Source organism: Tympanuchus pallidicinctus, unplaced genomic scaffold (assembly GCF_026119805.1).
Source record: "Tympanuchus pallidicinctus isolate F22 unplaced genomic scaffold, pur_lepc_1.0 scaffold5, whole genome shotgun sequence".
In the NCBI taxonomy this organism is placed as follows: domain Eukaryota; kingdom Metazoa; phylum Chordata; class Aves; order Galliformes; family Phasianidae; genus Tympanuchus; species Tympanuchus pallidicinctus.
The window spans coordinates 74,619,366-74,643,674 of record NW_026294769.1 but is presented as its reverse complement, the minus strand read 5'-3'; the positions used below and the strand labels follow the sequence as shown (position 1 = coordinate 74,643,674).

At 41.6% G+C, this 24,309-nt stretch overlaps 1 protein-coding gene across 1 annotated transcript; it reads right to left on the bottom strand.

Moving 5' to 3' along the window:
• Positions 1-20,606: 20,606 nt before the first annotated feature.
• On the bottom strand, positions 20,607-24,150 carry PSCA (prostate stem cell antigen). The gene is made up of 3 exons (XM_052704295.1): positions 23,864-24,150; positions 21,857-21,961; positions 20,607-21,050 (listed from the first exon to the last, which is right to left on the bottom strand). The coding sequence occupies exons 1-3, from the start codon at positions 23,913-23,915 to the stop codon at positions 20,839-20,841; spliced, it is 369 nt and encodes a 122-aa protein (XP_052560255.1). The 5' UTR covers positions 23,916-24,150; the 3' UTR covers positions 20,607-20,838.
• Positions 24,151-24,309: the final 159 nt, after the last annotated feature.

Genomic DNA, 24,309 nt, shown 5'->3' with positions numbered 1-24,309 from the left:
TACCTTAATGCTTGCTTAACAGTTGTTAAGACTGAAAACCATCATTTGTCTCTATTTTATCTTGCTATGCCATCAGAGACCAAGTATATATCTACCACAACAAAAATACCAACACCACTGCAAACATATTCATTGAGTGTGTAGAAAAATTTCAACAAGGCCAAGTGCAGGATGCTGCATTTGGGTTGGGGCAATCCCACCGAATTTATACAAACTGGGGGAAGATCACCTTGAGAGCAGCCTTGTGGAGAAGAACTTGGAGGTTTTGGTGCATGTGAAACTGAACATGAGCCAGCAGTGTGCACTTGCAGCCCAGAAGGACAGCTGTGTTCTGGGCTGCATTAAAAAAGAGGTGGCCAGCAGGGAGAGGGAGGTGATTGTCCCCCTCTGCTCAGATCTTGTAAGGTCCCATCTGAAGTACTGCATCCAGGCCTGGGGCACCCAGTACACGAAGGATGTGGAGCTCTTGGAGCGGGTCCAGAGGAGGGCACTGAGATGATCAGAGGGCTGAAACACTTCTGCTATGAGGAAAGGTTGAGGGAACTGGGATTGTTTAGCTTAGATAAGGTTCCTGTGAGACCTTGTTGTGGCCTTCCAGTATTTGAAAGCATAAACTGGAGGGAGAACAGCGGTTCATGAGGGTGGATAGTGATAGGACGAAGGGAATGGTTTTAAACTGAGACAGGGGAAGTTTAGATTAGATATTAAGAGGAAGTTTTTCACATATAGGGTGGTGACGCACTTTAACAGGTTGCCCAAGGAGGTTGTGGATGCTCCATCCCTGGAGGCATTCAAGGCCAGGCTGGATGTGGCTCTGGGCAGCCTAGTTGGCAACCCTGCACATAGCAGGGGGGTTGAAACTTGGTGATCATTGTGGTCCTTTTCAACCCAGGCCATTCTGTGATTTTATGATTCTATGATTCTATGATTCTATGAAAACATTCTGCTCAGTGAGAGCCACTGGACCCGTTTAAATCCAGATCTTCTCTTGTAACTGGGCAGCGTAAGGCACATTTGAACAAGATCTTAGTTAACATTCAGGAAAGTGGAAAAGGTCCAATACTGAAAGTATTCAAAGTAGTCGTTGCTCAGTAGGTAATCTCAATGGGCTGAATGGTCTGGTATTAAAAATTCTATGAGTCTTCAAAACAGACTATGTGTGCATTGGTGAAATGTGCTTGAAAGGCATTGCATACTGAGCCTTGGAATAAGTCAGCATGGTTGAAGAAATAGTGATGCAAAAGGGAGATTAAGTAAGCCTGTCCAGCTTTGTAGAAGTTGTCCATTACTTCAGTGTTCAGATATGGGATACATCAGCATGTTACGACTGTTTGCCACAGGCCAGTGCAAAATTATTTAACTTTTTCTAAGGTCTCAGAAGGGTTTGAGATCTGACCATAAGGCATAACATCAGGAAGCTATTGGAGCAGGGGCTGTTAAAACTTCTGCAGACTATGCAGGATGCAAATTTCAGAGAGAGAACAGTTGGGAGTCTGCTGGTAAAAGTATCAGGGAAAGGGATCACCAACAAATATAAGATGATCTGAAGATAGCTAGGACCCCCAGGTGAAGCAGAGCATTAAAAAAAAAGATAAGATAAGATAAGATAAGATAAGATAAGGGAAAAGGGAAGGGGAAAGGGAAGGGAAAAGGGAAGGGAAAAGGGAAAAGAAAGAGAAGAAAAGAAAAGAGAAGAAAAAAGGGAAGGGAAGGGAAGGGAAGGGAAGGGAAGGGAAGGGAAGGGAAGGGAAGGGAAGGGAAGGGAAGGGAAGGGAAGGGAAGGGAAGGGAAGGGAAGGGAAGGGAAGGGAAGGGAAGGGAAGGGAAGGGAAGGGAAGGGAAGGGAAGGGAAGGGAAGGGAAGGGAAGGGAAGGGAAGGGAAGGGAAGGGAAGGGAAGGGAAGGGAAGACGAGAGGAGAGGAGAGGAGAGGAGAGGAGAGGAGAGGAGAGGAGAGGAGAGGAGAGGAGAGGAGAGGAGAGGAGAGGAGAGGAGAGGAGAGGAGAGGAGAGGAGAGGAGAGGAGAGGAGAGGAGAGGAGAGGAGAGGAGAGGAGAGAAAAAAGAAAAGAAAAGAAAAGAAAAGAAAAGAAAAGAAAAGAAAAGAAAAGAAAAGAAAAGAAAAGAAAAGAAAAGAAAAGAAAAGAAAAGAAAAGAAAAGAAAAGAAAAGAAAAGAAAAAAGAAAAGAAAAGAAAAGAAAAGAAAAAAAAGAAAAGAAAAGAAAAGAAAAGAAAAGAAAAGAAAAGAAAAGAAAAGAAAAGAAAAGAAAAGAAAAGAAAAGAAAAGAAAAGAAAAGAAAAGAAAAGAAAAGAAAAGAAAAGAAAAGAAAAGAAAAGAAAAGAAAAGAAAAGAAAAGAAAAGAAAAAGAGAAAGAAAGGAAGAGGAAAAGAGAAAGGAAAAGGAGCCCAAGCCAAAATCTCAAGTCACACATTAGTCTGTTAGGGAGGTTGATTCTTGAAGTGCTGACAACTTCACATGGAATTTTATTGCCATATTTCCTGATAGAAAAAAAATTGGAGATGGGAAATAATGGCATAACTGGGACAGATGTGACAGATGACACTGGAAAATATTGGCCCTCATTATCCCAGGAGATCAGAGTTTTAAAGAGACACAATTTATCCATAAATGAATTAAATGAAGATAGCAGAATGTCAGAAGGAAAGGTTTTATGATAAAACATCCTGTTGGTCTAGAGCTGAGTGAAGACTAGCATGAGTTAAATGCACCAGTATGTGCTGGGGGCCACCCAGCTCTAAAGCTCTGCAGGAAAGAGCTTCTGTGTCCTGGAGTCGACCAAGTAGTACATGAGGTATGAACATATCCTTGCCACAAAAAAGGCTAATTGTGTTCTGGATTGCGTTAGGCAGGGCATAGCCAACAGATCTAGGGAAGTGATCCTTCCACTCTGTTAAACACTGGTGAGGCAAACACCTGGAGTATTGAGTCCATTTCTGGATCCCACAGTATGATAGACATTAGTAAACACAAGATAGACTCCAGGGGAGGGCCACCAAAATGCTGTAGTGATTTGGAGCATCTGTCCTGTGAGGAGAAGCTGAGAGAATGAGACTTTTCTTCCTAGAGAAAATAAGGTTCTTAGGAATCATCAATGTCTTTATGTATCTTAGCGGAGGTTGTAATGAGGACAAAGCCAGGCTCTTGTCAGAGGTGTCCAAAAGGAAACGAGCACCGACTGCAACAGAGGAGGTTCCATCCAAACATCAGGAAGCACTTCTTTACTGTAAATATGATTCAACGCTTGCACAAGTTGCCCGCTGAGATTGTGGAGTCTTCTTGGAGATCTTAAAAATCTACCTGGGCATGATCCTTGTCAAGCAGCTCAGGGTGTCCTTGTTCGAGGAAGGGTTGGATCCAATGGACCCAGAGGTCCCTTCCAACCTTAACCATTCTGTGAATCTGTGATTATATGAACTCGGGCTGGAAATCAGAAAAAATAACATAAAAACATAAAAATCATGGTACTAAAACACGTTGCCCAGAGAAGTTGTGGATGTTCCATCCCTGGAGATGTTCAATGCTGAGTTAGATGGGGCCCTGGGCAGCCTGATCTGATGGGTGACAATTCTGTTCATGGCAGGGAGTTGGAACCAGATGATCTGTAAGGTCCCTTCCAACCCAAGCCATTCTATGACATATTCTATGGTGTTGTAGCCTTGGCATTGGTCTACCTGAAGTCAGTGTCTTTTTTGGGAACTGCTTATCAGGATGGAGTCTGCCATCAGGTTTCCAGATATCATGGTGATGACAGGAGTGTAGGAAAATATAGAAATTAATGAACAGTGTGTTGAGTCAACTTCATTCCGCTTCTGTTATTCAGAGAAGGCAGATTTTTGCTAGGTACCATTTGGATGACTGTGTCTACAGGCTCTATTATCACCATCTGTGATTCAACAGTGGGAAAGTATGCTGTCCCTGATCATGTCTGCAGTGATGCTCAATGATGTGTACGGTTAATCAAAGCTCTCACCTCCCAAGGGTGTGCACTAATAACAAGACTATAGGCTTGTTCGGGTGGAGTTGCTCTCCACCCTCCTTATGAAACTGTTCTACTGGATGGAAAGGAATGTAGATTTCATTGGGCTGGAGAAGGGTGAAAGTGTGAGCAAGACAGAGTTAGCACCCTTCCATTAGGAGCTCTTTAGATCTTTCTTACTAGAATGGTTTGATATAAAACACAGGTGTCTCCACATAGGGGAGTGTCAAAGAGATACCCAGAGTCCCAGCGCTGACTCAATGCGTGAGGAACTTTAACCTCTCTCTTCCCATATGTGTACTTTGTTTTGGTGATTTGAAAATTTCATCTGGAGATGCGAGACAGGAAATTGTACCTCTTCAAAAATAGAAAAGGAAATTATAGTCACGTTTCCCAAGTTGTGTATGCTGTGTATTCAGAACACTAACCTCTAGGCTAAAAATCAGGTGCACTTGTGGAGATGGAAGGAAATCCTCTACTCCCGTTGAGTTTTTAGAGAAGGAAATGATGTCTCTCAGTCCTCTGAGAGAAAATGAGGAGTCTGACATTGTAGACTCTGTACCTGCAGATCCTTCTGCTCCCTGTTTCAAGGATGAATATAATCCCTTCAAACATCATCTGGCCAGCTGCGTTTCATCAGCCCTAGGAACAGAAGTCTCCCAGGTGTTTACAGAGGGCATGCAAAGTGGCCAACACATGGACCTGGGTTGCAGATTGTAGATATTCATCCTTTGGAAAGAAGGCACTGTGGGGTTCCTTTAACTTCTATCATTTCTACCATGGACTCAAGTACTTCCTCAATATTTGTATCACTTGATGTACTCCCTGTCCCTGTTATGGCCTGAACCCACGAGATCTGTTGCAGATGGTACCCAGCCGCACTGTGAAACACAGTGTGGGCCAAAGACATTTTCTGGTATAATTCTACCATTCCGGTTGTGGGGATAAGACAGTTTAGCTATGTGGTATGAGCTGTGCCAGATGTTCTCAGGTTCACAGGATGAATCTTGGCTCCTTTTAAAGACTGACATAGACATAGCATGTGTGTCACCTCACATGAAAGTCTCCTGTAATCGTTCCGCTGTGATTCCCCTACCTGATGGTTGATGCCAAGAATATGTGAAAGACTTTGAGATGTGAACCAAAAGTACATGTTATGACAGGTGAGAGGACCTTGTGAATATGTAATTTTCCATCTCTAAGTTGGGTAATTTAAAGCCAAGGCTGAAAGGTGCTGGGAGTATTCTTGGGAGCTGTTGTTGGCTTGGAGTCTCCGATGTCTTTGATCCACTGATTGCACTGTCAGTCTTTGAGCAACATCCTGCAGCAGTTTAGGAGCAGACAACATAAAATGACTGGCCAGAATCAAGGGACTGGTACCTCCTTTCCTTTAGCAGGAACATTTTCCCTCTTGAGTTCTCCCTCTTAATTTAAGATGTCGTTTACTTTTGACAAAACTGGGGACTGTTAATGAGTCTGTGACTGATCACTTAGTCCACATCATTTTGTCACCACTTCTCTGTCAGTTGCAGTGCCTTTCACTGATTGAATTGACAACCGTGTTATCAGCAAGCTTGTTCTTCAGGCTATTGCTTTTGCTCATGTTAATAGCAAAGTCTATCATCAGATACAGGCCTAAATGCCTTATCATGAGCTAGTCTAAATAATAAGCCTTGATAAATATTGAGAACAGCTTACTATGCATGTCACCATGGGCATCCACTGTGATAACTGGAATAATATTGCAAAGAAACCAGTCACTGCCGTTGGGATCTATGTGATCAGAGACATCTCCACAGGATCAAAGCAGTGGGAACACCAATTAACAGAAAATGCAGAAGACCATAACCTTTGGAAATGTTCATGGTAGCAAACATATTGAAGGAAGGAAGTCACAAGTCCTGAGACATCTGATCTATACTCTTCTATAGCTTTAGCAGGGGGGTTGGAACTGAGTGATCTTAAAGGTCCCTTCCAACCCAACCAGTCAACGATTCTATGATTCTATATATGTCTCTAGAATGAATCATCATAAACTTTTTTGCAGGCTAGTAGACACATGCACTATTATTTATATCTGCTCCAGACAATTGCCTCAACAAAACAAATGAATGACATTCTGGATTACCTGCTTGCTTTCACTGCCACTGAAAGGCACTTGCTGAAGTTGTGGACCAGCTCACCTGACCTGGAGTGAAAGTGTGCATCTTACCAGCTGCATCCAACTCCAGTGATAATGGGTTTGGAAGTGACAAAGTAAGATATCCCCAGAAGACATCACTATTTATGATGAGAAGCAGAGTGGCCAGTGGAAGCAAAAACTGCTGTGTGCAAAAATCCTCAGAATGAGTTTGAAAAGTACATGGACAAGAACATCTCACAACAGCAGCTTATTCCAGATGTCTATGAGATTGCACTCAAGATGTGACATTGGCTCAGACACTTTCATTGGACTGTACTTTTCTGGAAGATGTCAACATCTTGATATCTAAAACAGCTACTCCTGAGAATGTGGCTGGCTGCAATCACTGGTGTCTCATACACCTTATTATGTAGGATTTCAAGATCATTTTGCAGATAAAGTAATAATAACAGCTCTTGTCATACTGTTGAAAAATTCCACCAGCCTTCTGTTTACATTCCCAGCCTTGCTCTTGGGTAGGGCTGCACTAGGTAGATGACTGATGCTTGTTGTGGACTCTGCATACACTCAGGCTACAGGTCTGGAACTGGTACTTCGCTTTCTCAACCACTAGAAAGATTTTCCACAAGCAACAAACTTTGTTTTGTGCAGTATTATTTATTAGGGTCTTCATAACTGTGTTGTAAGTATATGCCTTCCTTTCTCTCTAATGTTGAGACATTGTTAAGCTGAGCAGAATGCACAATTGTATGAATCCTGCTGGATATCTGTTGGATATTTTTCTGAAGGGGCTACTTGCATAACTACTTTGGAAGAAAAGTGAGTTGATAATGTCAAAAATGGAGGTGTACTTTTATTTGCCTAGATAACAATGATTGAATATTGTTATGGAACTTCAGCAAGACTTCTATGCAAAAATGAATATAAAGCAATTGCAAACTATGCATAGGCCAGCTGCAACTCACATCCTGGGATGCAGTATACTTCCAGCATAAAAAATCTGTAGTGATTTTATTGTAGAAGGTCAGCTATTAAAAGCTGTCAGCTTGGTCATGAGTTCTCCTGGAGAAGAAGGATGGGAATGGGTCTAGCCCGTGACATCCAATATTCTCAGTAATTAATATTCTCCTCCCTACCATCACACTTAGTGAAGAATGAATACCTTTTGCATTTGTCTTCAAATGACAGCTGCAGAAGACAACATTTCTCAAATGGGTCTTTGTCATTAAAATTTCTTTGCCACCTCTGTTTTTGGGTGCGTGTCTTGAACAAGAGGACATTCTAACTCAAATAGGAGAAAGAACTACAATCCTCACACAGGATTGTGCCAATCATTCCTGGTAGGAACAATCTCTTAGGCTCTTTCCTCAATTACTGGTGGTTTCCAATGGAAAAGATTACTGGTATATCTTTTTCCTCCTCTACATATGTTGCTTCTGGGCATCCTGTGTTTCCAGAGCTTACCTGTTCAAACTCATTTCAGTCTTATCTGACTTCTACCACAGATCAATTATCTCTTACATCACTCCTCCGTATCTCCCCTCCTTGCAGAGCTGTTTTTTGAGATTGTATACTCTGATGGTTAAACTAAGGAGTCTAAGTGCACTTGGAACAACACTGTCCTCCAATCCAGCTCAGTGTTGGATTTATTTCATTTAAGCTAAACACACACTGAAGAAAAGCATTATTATAAGGTGGCTAGAGGAAGGGTGAGTGAGCAACGAGCTGGAAGATGTACCTGTGCGACATGAAGCCAGTGGTTCCCCACCAATAAAAATTCAGAGGTGTGTCTAGAAATTGTTTTCCTATTGAAGAGGAAAAGCGAGGAATAAGTAACTACAGGAAAATAGCTGTGGGCTGAAAAGAATGATTAAGCAGGAAAATTATTCTGGGAAAGGGATAAACCTAAAAACAATGTAAGGAAAAACTGAGCATCAGACACAGTGACATGGTACAAAGTGAGAAACATATAAAGTGAAAATTTGCAGAAGTCAAAATGACTAAAGTGTCAGGAAGGACATTACAACATTAAAATTCTTTAGCCCTTACACTGGGAGAAAAAAGAAAGCAGTGATGATATAATAAGATGAAAACTGAGTATTAAATTACACCATTTATTTAATATGCAAAGATTTTGACTTTAGGATTAATGGCAGCATACAGATATCCAGAAATAGAAATAACCACATCTAGGATAGAATGAAAGAGTTTAGTATGTTCAAGTTCAAGGAAAGCGAGATAGAATATTTCCCACACTGGAACACTTAGACTGAATACTGACAAAGAGTTACAGGTTATCTCTCAAATACTGTTCATAAATTGATCGAGTTCAAGACATCTTGGTGTCATGTGATCATAATTTACCATCTAAGTGAAAGAGAGAAGGGGAAAAATACACTATACAGTCATTTGTCTGATATCAATAACATACCAGGATCAAGAGCAATTTTTGAAAGAGAGGGAAAACGTGGAAAGACAGGAAAATGGGGCACATGACCATTCTCTTGATTTCACATTAGTAGGTATGACTTATAAGAATTCAGCAACATGATATTGCGGTATCACACGAAAATATTTATTAAAATGGAAAAAGTGGAAATTAGCTCAATATGAACAGGGTGAGACCTTTTTGAAGGATTAGAAGTGGAGGGGTTGAAATTTTTTTATGTGTTGAAAGAAGGATTTCAGTCTAGAGGAGAACAATAATGCAGTTTGAACATTAATGCAGTTCCTCTTGTTATGGTCTTGCAGTATTCCTGTTTAATATTTTCTGTAAGACTCTTGAAGGAGGCTATATCATGGAATCATACCGTTATAGAATAGTTTAGGGTGGGAGGCACCCTTTAAGATCATCTAGTTCCAACCCGCATGCCATGGATATTGACATATTTCATTAAATCAGGTTGCTCAAACCACATCTAACCCAACTTTGAACACTTCCAACGATGGGGCATCCACATTTTTGCACAACTCATATCACTACATCAGTCATGAAAAATTTCTTCCTTACATCCCTTTTATATCTGTTCTCAGTTTAGATTTATTACCCCTTGTCCTGTCACGATAGAATCTGACAAAAAATTTTCATCTTTCTTAAATATCATTTATATTGAATGGGTGCAGTAAGGTCCCCTTAGGACCCTCTTTTCTCCAGGATGAACAATCCCAGATCTCTTAACTTTTATTCATAGGAGAGAGGTTCCAGCTCTTTGATCATTTTCATGATCCACCTCTTGACCAGCCATAATAAGTCCATGTCTTTCTTTATGTGGGGACCCCAGGACTGAATGCAGTACTCCAGATAATGTCTCATGAGAGCAGAGCAAAGGGGAACAAACTTTAGACCTGCTAGCTGCACTTCTTTTGATGTAAGTCATGTTATGGTTGGCTTCCTGGGATGCAAGGACACACTGCTAGCTCATATCCAATTTTTAATCCACCAACATCCCCAAGTTCTCTGCAAGACTGCTTGACAACATTAATAACATTTACTGATGTCATAAATTGGTGATGCATCAGCTGTGCAGAGAAGGATCAGGACAGCAAAAATGACCAAGTTGATTAAGATTTAAATCATAATAAGAGTAACAAGAACATACTGTACTAATAATTTATACCATAGAAGGTGACCTTCTAACCTAAATAATTGGACAGATGGAAGAATAATTGTTGGTCACAGGCTGTGTGTAATTCACACATCCAATGAAACATGAAGAGGGGTGCCACATTCAGGGTCTGTGCCAGTGGGCACAGTACAGTGCTACGGTCATTGTGAAAGGCACTGACAAGACCACACTTGCAGCACTGGGTGCATTTCTCATTACCTCTGTGGAAGGGAACTGGAGTCCCATACAGAAGCACATATGAAGATAGGAATGAAATGTACGTCAGTTAAAATAGATGCACTTTTTTTTCATCACAGGGAGAGAAGATTGCCAAGTCCAGATATATTGAACAGGAGGCAATTCAAAAAGGAAGACCTATGTCTATGATATAAGAAAAATAGCGGCACTGGGTGGGTGGGATCTGACCAGGAAAAAAATCATGGCTAGAAATTAGAAGTGTGTTCACTACCAGTGAATCTGCCCTCTACTAGCAGATGGGGAAAGGCCAGAACAACAATATATGTGCATGTGACCAGCAAATTCTCGTAGAGACACAGACGGAAAAGCTGGTGTAGACTAAAAGTGGGAATAATCTTTCCAGACACTTGAGCACAGTTGCTCTATGTCCTTCCCAGCAGTGCATTTCTAGAGTCCCAGGCAAACAGTTACCCTCCATAGCCTTCAATAACTATCTGTTCAGTGAACCTAATGGTACTGCCCTGTCACACAAAGATGTTGGATAGATGCACCATTTACTACTCTATGTGGGAAAGTAGCTCCCATATGTAGGAATTAGAGTGCACGGACAGAAACAGTGCTCAGCTCTGGGCACAGCTGAAGTGAGATTTTCCAGAGGCCAAGGCTTGTTTTGTTTATTTATGTCAGTGCCTTGGTAATCCAAGCTGGAGGTATGTAGAGTGGTGATGAAGAAAGAAGCAAACAAGTAGCATCTCTGTTGAGTTGTAGACGTAGCTAAGTAGTTTTAAAAGCCATTCCATGTGAGACACCCACTCTACACCTCTACACTCTACACTTCTGCTCAAAGTATTGACAAACCTAATATTAACCCTGACTAGATACTAGATGACTAGATGAGGCCCCTTTCTTCTTAGGCTTTTCTTAGACAGGCAGTCCCATTATGTAAAATAGACAAACACAATCATCTTAGGAGGGTGCATGCATGATCACTTCATCTGTATATTTAGTTATCTTGAGTATGACGTCTGCTTCTTATCCCACCATTCAGTAGTAAAGAAGAAACTCTATATGCTACCTCAATTTTAGGACTTTGAGCTTATTTACCTCAATACCTTAATCCCAAAGAGAGAAGCGTGGAAGCAAATGTTTCAAGGTAATTTCTGTGACGTAAAGGTGTCCAATGTTTTTTATTTCAGGATGAATCATCAGGGTGGTGATGAAAGGAAATTTGCTGTGAAGTACCCACACAGTTCTGTAGATTGGCTTCCTGTTTAGTTCTGCTACACCCTTTGCATTTTGGGACTATCTGCAGGAAGAATGGTGAAATACGTGCAGAAAAAATAGCAAGCTGTTCTGTTCTACATTTGGGGGATAAACATCCATCCCAGATTGCAGGTCATCTATTTCTGTTCTTTAATTCTTTTTTACTCGCTGCAGAATGGTCTCTAGAGATGAGTCACTTCTCCAAAAAGAAGTTATTGGAAATCAAGGGTACACAGTGTCACTCATGGTTGCACCCTGCTTACCTCTACTCAAGAGACGTATAATGTTGGAAGCCAACTTTCATAGGTAAACAGATTGATGCAGTCTGGTCTGCTGAACAAGAAGAAATACGCAAATACGCAGCCCTGGATCTGTGAACCTTGCATGGACAAATGAAAGACTTAACTGTTTTGGCAGCTTTGGCTGGAGCTGAGGTGCTGACTGACTGAAGGCAATTTCTCAAGGATTTGGATAGGTCTAGGCTGGGAGAGAATAGTTCAATCTGAGAACTTCTGGATCTATTTGGAAAAGGGTTTTTAATAATCAGGAAACTTATCATATAGCTGCAGCTATTAGTTAATGACAAACCAGTTTGGCTTGCTCAGATTGGTGCTGTAGTAATTGGGCTTTACACTAGCTGTTGGGTCAGGCTAGTTATCCTCCCTGCACTGCTGTTTCTATCTACCTCCTTTCCCAGAAATCCCACATTTCAATGACAGCATCACATCACCTTTTACTCACATCCCTTCAGTCTCTGCAAACATCCTTTTCTTCAGTCTTTTTCTGCATATTTCAATTTCAAAAGACATTGTAAAAAATGACTTTGGAGAGTACCTAAAAATTAAAGATGCTAAGGTCCAATCTCTGGCACTGAAGTCAAGTAGCAACGTATTGTCTATGACTCTTCTTCCTGCTGAAAGAGTTGTGGCATCCAGACTGCTTCCTGGAAATGGTCACTGGCTTGTGTTAATTCCTCTGCTATCCCCAGGAGTTGTTTGGTAGATCTTTTGGCCTGACCCATGCTGGTGACAAGCTAATCTTCTGTACCCACAAGTGTCCCCTGACCTGGTTTAATTTTTAAGCGTAGCTGCAACCCCTGAGCCTGGAACTGTTGAAGATTAAAAAAGTAGAAAGTCGTTTGTATTTTGGGTTATATTATTTTGCTTTTCTCATCCCTTACACATCTTGTATGTGGGTTTATCCCACCTCCAGAACTTGTTAATCTAGATCTTAGCTGGTAGTTTAATGGTTTGTATGGCTCCTTGTTGAACTTGATTTATCCCTGTCTGGGCCTCACAATCCATGTGAAGAAAGCACTACAGAGTGAAAAGATATTTTAGTAGAGGCTCTGATAATGTTTACATTTAAATTTCTTCTGCATCAGTGAATTCTTGACTCTTACAGATACGGATATCACTGATAAAAGCCCTGCAAGAACTTATGTTTTTTTTCATAATGTAGATTTTATATCTTTCTGTTAAGTTCTATGCATAAATGAAATGAAAAACTACTAGGTTTTCATAGTAGCTAGGCAAGATTTCCTTAGGTAGCTATTCTTTCTTTCAACTGCATATAACCTGTGTGATTTTTTGGAGATCTGAATCTCAGCATCCAGTAAACACAGATATGTGTGTGTGAAACATTGTTTTTGATAATATCTTAATCTCTATTACTTCAACAAGCACATAGTATGCATACATTCAAGTGCACTTCTGCCCATCTGAATGTCTCCAAGAAATTCTGAACCAGTCCAAATCTTAAAATTTTTGTGAAAGGTGTTGAGATAGAACAGAGGACCAACCTGTCTTTGTGAAAGGCTGCGTGGTGACCCCAGCTTTCATGGACATTAAGGGAAATGGAGACACAAATCTGTATAAAACTAGGTCATGGAAGCAGTTGCTGTGACTGGAACATGGGTGAGATGAGAGGGAGCTGTACGAGCAAGGTACAGCTTGAGGGAAGAAGGCTGTTGGTTTGATTATAGTATTTCAGTGCTTGTGGTGAAGCTGGACGTTGGGTAAAACAGGAAGGAGGAGGAGATAAGAGAAGTATTTTTGCTGTCTTCATGGGCAATTCTGAGTACAGGGAGGGAATGAAAGCAAGATTTAGAAAAATGCCTCCATTCTCTGCTGCCTTTAATTACAGTACGTGGTGCCAATCAGAAAAACAAACTGTATCTCTCTTCTCCACACATGCTCACCCTTCTCTTCAGCTGAGCTACTTGCCGCCTCCATTTTTCACTAGTATCAAGGACAGCAATGAGGTTTCACTGCTGGCGTCTTTGGGCTCCTGTTGGGTTCTTGACCTTGGTCCTACAGAGCTTATCCATGCTTTGGAACACTAACTCCTTCTGCATTAACACAGTCAGTAAAATGTCATCCTGAAACTTTCAGCATGGGAAACTTGGGACCATTTTCCATTCATCCCGAGGTTATCACTGCTCCTTGATATAATTGGTTCTTGGTTTCTGAGCGTTTCTTCATGCCAGCATTGTTCTGTCTCACTGTCTTTGTGTCAAATGTTAGTATCATCTGCTCTTTAGATCAGCACTTCTTGAACGGATTTGAGTAGTAGCTTGTGTAGCACTCTCAAGTTGAACATGCTTGCAGCTGACTTCCTTTCTCCATCGTCCTGGGGACTCCTAAGGAGAAACAGTGGAGAGTCGTGGTATTTGAAAAGTGCCTGATAGCAAAAACAGGAAAGAAGAAAAAATAATTATACAGGATTATTAAGGGCAGGGAAACAACTGTCTTTAATAGTACATGGGTGTGAGAACAATTGTGAAATGCCTTGCCATTTTACATCCAGGCAACTGGAGCTGGTCCAGAAGCAGCGCTTGCACATAAGCAGTACACTCTTGGCAAGGATTTCCTTTCTCTGCTTCTCTGTGGCATGCATGAGAAAGAGCAGGAAAGGTTGTTTTCTTAATTGTTTTCATTTAAACGTTCACATTTAAACTTTGAATGGTCAAATTAATACGTTTAATCTAAATTTTTTTCCTCTTAAATCTCATTTAATGTGTACAGGAGCAGGTCAGATATATTCAAATTATCACATCTCAGTGGAGTCTTTGAAGCTTAGCCAAGGCTGCTTCTATTCAGCATGGCTTTTAGTCACTGTAGTTGAATAGGTATCAAAAAAGCTAGTCTCTCTGTGAGCATTGGTATTTCAAGTGGGATGAATGCTTTTCTCTTTATTGTAAAAACAGAGGATGTTACAGTCAGATATTTTACAATTTCTTCATGAATTGGTCTGTGGAAGCAAACACATCCCCTTACTACACAGTAGAATGTGAGTTTAAAAGATGCAGCTGTGTGCAAATCCAGAGCAGAAGACACAAATAGGATTGACAGAAGGTGTGTGTGACACCATGGATATAATTCTTTGCAGTCACTCAGGTAGATGGATGACTGCATGCAAATAACATACTAAACATGATAATAAATCATCACGTAGTGAACCCTGAAGAAAACAACTCCCTTTCCTGGCCATCACTACACTTTTACTTGCCTGTCCTGGGTGAAGCCCTCATTCCCCAAATTCCTTCAAGATCAGATAGTATCTCTAATGAAAATAACAAGCAGAGTGAAACATTTTTGCTTCCTGATGCAGACCCTTACCAATCATCTTTGCTGTAGAGAAGGTGTATGGAAGGTGATGTATTGTAGTGAACTGTCAAGGGAAGTAGTGGAATCACTGTCCCATGAAGTTTTCAAGAGAAGACTGGATGTTACACTGAGTGATGTGGTTTAGTGGGCATGGTGATGATGAGTTGAAGGTTAGATTAAATGATCTCAGTGGTCTTTCCCAATGTTAATGACTCTTTGATTCTTGATGAAGCACTCAAATTAATCTGAGAATGGAAAGCAAAGGGCTAGGCCACGGTGCCTCTGATTCACATGGAGAAGCACTGGGAGAGCTGAATTTGTGCTCATGAAGGGCACTATGGCTGTTTCAGTGGGGGTGGTAAACACAGATGGAGGATTCAGAATCTGTCAAAGGCACATAGAACTGTAGAATCACAGAATGGCTTAGGATGAACGGAATCTTGAAGACCATCTCGTTCCCATCGCAATGCCATGGCCAGGGATGCCAACCACTTAATCAGGCACTAGATTAGGTTGCCCAGGTTCCCATACAAACTGGTCTACACAGAATCATAGAATAATAGAATCCTTAGCGTTGGGAGAGACCTCTGAGGCCATCTAATCCAACTCCTCTGTAATGAACAGGGACACCACATCTAGATCAGCTGCCCAGAGCCTTATCCAGCCTCACCTTGAAAGTCTCCAAGGATGGGACAATAACTACAATACTAGGTAACCTGTTTCAGTGCCTCACCTCCCACATAGCAAGAGGTGTTTTAATGAACTGCTAAATTTGTAGTGTGATGCCTACACAATATGGGCTTGTGGATGCAAATCAGAGAAATTCTATGAAAAGCAGATCAGGACTGCAGCAGGAGTTGTGGATTGTGAATATCAGTGAGTGAAGATGTGGATTGAGAGGACGAATGGGTGCAGCAAGTTTGCAAGGAGTTTTGTTGTTTAACTTAGAAGGGCATCAGCAGAGCTGAAAGTAAGCTGAAACTGCCACACAGTTGTTATGTGACAGGGTGGGATTGGGATGAGTCAAGATGGCATGGCATGAGCGTGGCTCCACCAGCCTTGCCCAGCCAGCCTTGCCCAGGGTGAGTGACAGGTGCAGTTACTTGAGGGATGTTCTGCAATTAAAGGGTTGGTTTTTTGATTGTTTTTATGACTGCAAGAGCACGGTTAACTGCAGGCTCTCCCTCAGTCTTTTTAAACCATGAAAAGCCTGGTTGCACAACAGTTTCTGCATAATTGGGAACAGGAATGTGGCTGTGCAGGGTGGGTGGGTAGCGGGTAGTTCTCTGGCTCTGTTAGCTAGCTGACTCTGTTCTGGCTTATTTTTAGCTTACTTCTCTCTGCTGGCCCCATTAAAGTCACTCTCTGTGCATCTCTTGATAGACTGGACCTGATAACACCTGTAGAAGATAGAGATATGGAGAGGCTGTGTAATTTGCCCTGGGCCACAAAAGAAATGTGGAGCATTGCAAGGAACTGCTGGTCCTTAAACAGGGATATTTTTTTAATATCATCAAATGTTTTTTTAACCAGCTGCTGTAAATTGGGCTGAATTCAAGGGGCCTTGTTGACACTTTTAGAATCAGGTGCATATACTGGGTGTTAATGCTGCTGGGCCATAGGAAATGCTGTATGCTCTAATCCCTATCCACAGAGATAATGAGGACTAGTAACACTACTAGCAGCAAATACAACACCACAGCAATAATCCAAGAAACACTTTTATTTTGCTCAAAATGCACATTTGTAATGCTTCCTACCATAGAAGATATGCCAAAGCAGTCACTCCGGGTCAGATTTGCTTGACCTTTCCTATATTTGAGAGATAAGAAACAATCCAGTTTATTGTGCAACTGCTTATTATTTAAGCAAGTGATCCTGGAAGTTTAGGAATCTCTTGTATACATGATAGATTAAGTTGCTTAAAGAGACTGTAAGCTTCAGGCCTCTTGGTAAGTGTGTAAAAGAAAGTGTGTAAAAGATAGGAGAAAAACTGATAGCACTGCTTAGCCAGCCATGTCAAGAAACAACTTTTACGGGTGAATAAAAAATAGCCTTGTTTTTTAAATAAATGTTATTCTTGATCCAGCAAACAGCTCTCACCCCATTTTCCCAGTGCAAATTGACCTTCCGCCAAAGGCTTGTGGAGTTGTAAGATGCCACGAACTAAGCACAGGGCTGGAAGAGGCTGCAGGAGGGAACAAGTCCTGTTTGTGTTTATTAGGGGTTTACAAGGAAGAAGGGGAAGCTAGGCTTTCTGCCAACCTGCATTCATGGGACCTAAAAAGGCAGACCTCTTTCTGGTCCTGCCCTTGACCCAGCCCAGCTTTTGACTTGTGAGTGAGTCATTTTTCCACTTTACTGTGCCACCTCCTAGTCCTTCCCAGAATTTAGCAGCTTGTTTTTAAGGCTGTCTGTTGGTGACCTGAATGGAAAAGGAAGTGCATTATTGCAAGTGCTGTTCCAGGACATATCAAGCAGCAGGGAGGTCTACCAGTGCACCACATTATTTCTGTAGGTGCTTCCTACACTTCTGTTTACTGCCTCCATCCCAGGCACAGCCTATTGCATTTACACCTTCATATTAAGCTACCTAATCCCTACCCCTATGCTAGGTTAGATATTAGGAAAAAATTCTTCTCTAAAAAAGTTGTACTACACTGGAATAGGCTGTCCAAGAAGATGGTGGAGTCACTGTCCCATGTGGTTTTCAAGAAAAGAGTGCATGTCACAGTGAGTGATGTGTTTTAGTGGGCATGGTAGGGATGGGCTGATGGTTGGACTTGATGATCTCAGTGGTCCTTTCCAACCTTAATGATTCTATAGTTCTGTTATTCTGTGTTTACATATAAAAACTCCAGGTGTATCCCTAGAGAGAAAAATAACTCAGTTGTCAATCATGTACTCTTTTCCAGAATATGTACAAAGAGAAAACTGGGAGGAAAAATAGTTCTCTCAGCCTGTAGAATACAGACATAAGGTTTCAACCAGTAGAACCTCTTGGCTCCATCAAGAAAATCCTAAGCTTCCCTGTGCCTCCACAAAATAGATATCAGTGCTACATGGGATCATAGAATCACTCAGGTTGAAAAAGACCTTAAAACTCATCAAGTCCAACCAACCCATCCAATCAAACTGATCAGTGTGCTATAACGCAGATAAACCACACTCCCTCATAGATTTTGACACAGAGAAAATAAATACCTGAGAATATTTTATTCATTCAGTTTTTGACTTCTCCAGTAACTGCAGTTTGGTCAAAGAGGCTGCGTCTCACCAAACATCACTTGAGAATCTGGCTAACATATTTTGACCATTTCCAGACAGCTGAAATCCCAGTCTTCACAAAAGGGCTATCACAGTCATACAGACTCCAGGGAATAGTCTCTGGATGTAGACATTTCTGACTACCTGGGAATTATTTGAGAAAGTGGGCATGGGGCAGTACTGTATTAAGGATCCTTTTACACGAAGATGAGCCTCTGGGCTAGAGAGATCGTGAAGCTAGTTGTCCACACAGAAAGCAGTCTGGCTGGGGTGTGTATAGATGGATAACTCTGCTTTCCAGTCTCTTAGACTCTGGAGGCTTGGAAAAAGACAAAAAAATACCAAAAAAACAACCAAGCCACCTCACCTACTCCATATCCTTGCTCTGCTGATAATGAGACAGGCATCTTAGGGGGAAGGTGGTTCATTTCAGTTTATTTTGGGGAAACCCCTTCCCTGCTTCCTACAATTAGCAGCTTGTCAACATCTTATAACCAAAGATTTATGTGTTTTTCTCTTTCACAACAGCAGACAGTGTCGTAATCTTCTGACATCTCTCTGACCTCATCCAAAATTTGATGCTGACCCTTATCCCACAGCTATGTGTGATCTGGTCAACCCTTGATGACTCACCTCTACCAGGTTAATGTTTTTCTTATTTCATTCTGTGGCTCTGCACATCCTTTGCAGTTCCAGGAATTCTTTTGTTCCTTTCTTGTATATTGGGAAGAGGAACATGTGTTTTATTCTCCAAAATTCATTCAATGATGGGTGGGCTTCTGAACACCCTGATCTATCTGTAGATGTCCTTTTTCATTGCAGGAGGGTTGGACTAGATGACCTTTAAAGGTTCCTTCCAACTCTAAAGATTCTATGATTCTATGATTCTATGATTTCTAACTTGTTTTTCAGATCTCTACACACATAAGGTTTGGAGGCCTTATTGGAGAGTTTCTTGCAGACAGTTTCGCCTAATGCTGTAGAGGTTATTCCAGTGCAAGGTGAGAACACTTGAGTTTATAAAACAACGTACATGGGGAGGGCAAGTTATATAATATAGAATCCGTAACTATAGAGAGAAGCTATAACTGTATATGAGTGAAGACAAAACTGTACAGCCTGCCTTGCACACAGACACTTTACTGCTACCACTGACTGAGAGAGTTTGAAATGATTTTCCATGTATTTGGGTCTTGTATGTTGAATCTTTTGTGAAGAAGGGAATTTTTGTGAATTTTGTAAAAGGGAAGTGTACTCTGTTGATATCCTCAGGGCCTCAACAAATTTTCAGGGAACACAATTCCTATCCTAATTTTCTCTTCCCCTATACCTCAGGAGAAGTGGAACCAGCTTCATTCCTTTATTTATCTCCACTGCTCTTCTTTTCCTTAATATCACACAATCACACAATCACAGAATGGCCAGGGTTGGAAAGGACCTCAAGGATCATGAATCTCCAACCCCAATGCCACGTGCAGGGCCACCAACCTCCACATTTAATACTAGTCCAGGCTGCCCAAGGCCCCATCCAATCTGGCCTTGAAGACCTCTATGGATGGGGCAATATTTTCATTTTTTCACCACACTTTTATCCTCCTCATTCTAACCAACCATATCCAACATAGGGGTGCATCTGGTTATGTGACCCAAATGTTAGGCTGAACTACAAAATCAAGATGCTTAGAGGGGAAAATGAAACCTCTAATGTTTTATTTCTCCACCCTTCCTTCAAAACTAGGCTTTGAAATCAGCACTTTTTCAACCCTGTGGCAGAATCTGTGTGCCAGGCTGTGGCATGACAAATGGAACTTAGAGAAGAAAGCTTGAGAATGTTTTGTTGGGAGATGAAAGCTTTTAGAGGATGCCACTGCCAACCACAATACCTTTGGCCATCATGAAGATGTGCAGGCAATTGCAGAATTTGCAGGCAATCTTAGGTCACACATAGATTAACCAGGACACACTAAGGACATATTTTTCACTCCAACAGTTACTGCCCACAGTGATGATCTGGCTATCTGGCTGTGCAGTCCTGCCCACCATCCCAAGGATCCTAAAGCTGTGGGATTATGAGTGACCATATGCACATGGAGCAGGGAAGGTGAGCAATGTTTTTGTCTTGTGTGGTAACCAACAAGGTGCAGGATTGTGGGATCTCTTGGCTGGAAGCAAGTTTCTCTTTAGATATTTGCTCTTTGTGGGTCTTCTTAGGTTATATACCCTCTAGAGTTTGTCATTAATCAGAGCCTCTCAAGATTTGGAGCTATGGATGCCAACTCTATTCTGATGTGTAATGGCATGAAATCGTATAATAGAATCATAGAATGATTAAGGAGAAGATCATCTAGTCCAACCACCAACCCCTCGCCATGCCCACTAAGCCATGTCCCTAATCTCTCGGCATCTCTCAACACACGTCATTACATAGCAATTAACAAGGTTGAACAATCGCCAGATATACAACACACCCAACTGTTGTGTGCAGGAATACATAGGTAAGTGATATACAGGCAATGCACTCACACTGGATTCAGAAATTAGTATAGTTTATTTTCGGTGGATTGCACACACACACGCTTTCTCATCTAGCAGCAATACAGCAGTACAACAACAGTAATAAAGAAGCTATCATAAGGCAAAGATCTGCCATCAGCTCCAAAGATGCTGTATGCCCAACACACCAAATTGCATCTGGCTACAATTCCCATCGTAACAGGGGTGCTTCAAGACTTTCTGTGATCACAGGAGCTCTCTTTCCTCTTCACAGTCTGTTGTTCAGGAAGGTCAAGAGCACACTGGCTGTTATCCCTGCTGCCATTCCATAGCTGCTCCTCACACTTCCTGCTGCATTGACATTGCAGAGGTTGCTGGTGCAGCAGGAGACATTCCTGTTGCCCACTTTGAAATCTTGATAGTCTTCTTGACATGTTGCCTCACAGCCCTTGCTGATGATGCTGAAGAACCCTATCACCTCTGGAAAGAAGACAGGACCATTACTCCAAGGACTCAATGAAATATTATCCCAGCCAAGGTTCGTGAAGCTATAAACTTAACGATTTCCCTTATAAGCAAAACTTCTTATTATTACGGAAGAAAAAAAAAGAGGGACATTTGTATATGTTATTCATAATATCATGTGCTTAACCGCTAGTGCCCTGCTCTGCTATGTGCTAAACAAAGCAGTTGTGCTCTCTTGAGATTTTTTCCAGACTCTGGCACTGCACTGAGTGCTTATTATTTCACATGATCCATTGGTAAACACTGAGGAATTTAAGAGATACAAGAAGTATGTGCCTTTTGAATCACACCCTTACAGCCAGTGAGAGGAGAAGATTTGAACTTAGAATCATAGAATCATTAAGGTTGGAAAAGACCTCTAAGATCATCAAGTTCAACAGTCATACCATCAACACCATGGCCAATAAATCATGTCTCTAAATTTGTTTCAGCCACAGGTGTAATAACATTCTTCTTTCTGTGGGAGGGGAATATTTGCCAACGCTACTACTAAGGCACTTAAAATCGATGACAGCACTAGCTATCACCAAGGGACAAAGATTATTTTTCTGTCACTTTTACCTAAACTAGAACTTTTCTGAAAGCTTTACATCATCCCTTTCTCACCAAATAATTTCTGGGGACGGATGCTGAGCTTTGCTGGCCCATACCATCTGGTGTATCTAGAATTGGTGGGGCAGACATGGACACCTGAGATTGAGACCATGCCAGTCTCCAATAACAATCCATTCCCCATGCTGTCCACCCCCTCTTTGCCTTACTGATTATATCTGTCTTGCACACTTCATTTTCCTTGCAGTTCACTGATTCCTGACAGTTGCTGTTGCTGAGTTTTGACTTGCAGCTGTAGCACTGCAAAGAAGAACCTGCAAAAGACCAAGAGAGGTTATAACACAAATCCATTTGAAGCTCTCCAGGTAACCAAATCTAATGCGTGCACTGGGAAATAGGATCATTTTTGTGGATGCTCAAAGGAAGACACTACCTCTGTTATTGGGAAAACAGCATTTTTTTACTTTTTTGCTCGAGGATGTCCTACTTGCTTGAGGTGAGAGGAAAATCTAGTAGGTAGTGGAGTGGTTTCAGATGTAGGTAGTGCACTGAGGATGCAAGAAAGCAGTTGAAGGAGATGAAGCAAATGGGAAGGAGACTCAGTCATCAGTCAACGGGAAGGAGACTATTCCTTCCTCAGCATTTGAGATGCCCAGCACAGTTCCTCTCAGGAATGGGATTATTGTGATATTCCCACCTTGTTAACTGAGCAGAGATGGAAGGATGAAGTTCCCAGAAGGGTTGGTCAATGTTGTTTGTCTTCCTCTATAGACAGGAAGGTTGTACACGAAAGCCTTAGGTGAGGCACAGTGGCCAGGGTTGGGACAAATGGAGAAAGCCCAAAGAAGGAGAAGGTAAGGAAGGAACAGAGCAGGAGATTTTAAAGATTTCTTTCAGCTCGTTTTCTCAGTTTGATCAACCTGTGATACCTATTATCCAATAGTCCCTCTTAGAAAACAGAATCTCACAAACAGATTGCCACATGTTCCCATCCCCTCATGGACATGTCCATCTCTCTGTGACCCAGCTCAACATTGTTAACATGTGTGGAGGTAGAGGTCAAGCAAAGGCAGAATAAGCACAGCAGTTTACAAATGCCTAGCCCGAATGAAAAGCAGTCCCCCAAGGAGTGAGAGCATGGTGCAATTACCCATTCCTATTACCCACCCATGCCCCAAGGCACAACTGAAGCTTTGCAGATTTGCTAATATGCTGTGAATGTGTGTATGTACCTTAACTCCTTGACTGCCAGGCTTGTCTCATGATTTCTTCAACATCCTAATGCCTGAAATACTCTTTTAAGATGCAGACAAGCCATAATTAGAAATGAGTGCTATTCAGAGCAGAACAGATTTGAAACAAGAAGAGATTTTATGTACTTGGTCTCATGTCCAAGTTGTTCTGACATAGATGTCTGATTCAGCAAATAGTCAAATCCCAGCTTAAATCTAGTGCTACAACTTACTGTCACATTTATCTATTAATGCAGCAAAAAGTCACGTTTCAGAGCAACTTTATGGAAGATGGTAGAAGAGAGGGTCTGTACGAACAGCTTCTCAGCCTATTTGTTAACCACCCTTTGCTATTTGGGACAAACCTCTGTTCAGATCTACTTCTTCTCTACTAATAGGAAGAGCTGTTTTTAAATCACACATTTTCTCAGGTCAGACCAGAAAAGTTTCAAATCTGCTTTGCCTGTATTCCACCCATTCAGTCTAGAAAATGACATTCTGTGGTATTCTCTCATTTTCTCTTCTCCTTTCTAACCCACAACTTGTGGCATTAGAAGCTACTTTTAAAATGAGTAAGAAAACAAGTGGTAACAAAAACACAGCAGAAATGTTGCGGTAGTCCAATTAAATAAGATGGGAAGAAGAAGAATCTCAAAAGCAAAGCAAAGCAAAGCAAAATAAAACAACAATATCAAACAGTGTGGTCTAACTTTAGTAATTTTGATTTCAGTTAAATTCAAGTTAAATTCCCAGTTAAATTCCAAATTTTTTAAGATGTATCTTGCCTAGAAGCTGATCTATCCATACTAGGATCACACCAGTACCAGGGAGGAACTGTTTTCCCCTGCAACACATGAGACACTCCATCAAAAAGCAAACATCTTATGGCAACTGGACCAGTATTTTCCCCCTCAGTATCAAAACCCATAACACATCTTTTCTTCCAGTTGATGATCTGCTGGAGATGATGGAGATCTATCTTACCTGGGTCAGTGCACAGGACGACTGCCAGCAGGAGGACGAAGAAAACCTTCATTTTGGGATTGCCTCCCTTGTGCTGAATATGAGTTATTTCCTCGTGGGGCACTTTATATGCTGTGGGAGGCAGCAATTGTGCATGCCCAGATTACCGTGTGAAGGCACCTGAGCAGGATTGTATGCTGGACCCAAGGGAGGGGTTTGGTTGTGATGGTGATATTTGCTTTAGGTGCCTCTCCTATCTGACTGTAACTTTCCTAGCTACCAACAAACAGCTCCGCTCCACTACTATGCACTTTCCTTCCCTCCCACCCTTGGATAAAATGTTCATGAGCGGAAAAAACCCTCAAATTCTTTAGAACAAGACTGGCCTTATGCATCTCCCTGGGGAGAGCAAGGCTGTGGTTACGCCCTGTGAACAGGGCTCTCCACCCCCATTACTACCCTGAGTG

Coding starts and splice junctions, on each gene's coding strand:
- PSCA (XM_052704295.1), bottom strand. CDS start 23,915: ATGAAGGTTTTCTTCGTCCTCCTGCTGGCAGTCGTCCTGTGCACTGAC. Junction 21,962..23,863: donor CGTCCTGTGCACTGACCCAG/GTAAGATAGATC, acceptor GGTCTTTTGCAG/GTTCTTCTTTGCAGTGCTAC. Junction 21,051..21,856: donor GTGCAAGACAGATATAATCA/GTAAGGCAAAGA, acceptor TCTTCTTTCCAG/AGGTGATAGGGTTCTTCAGC.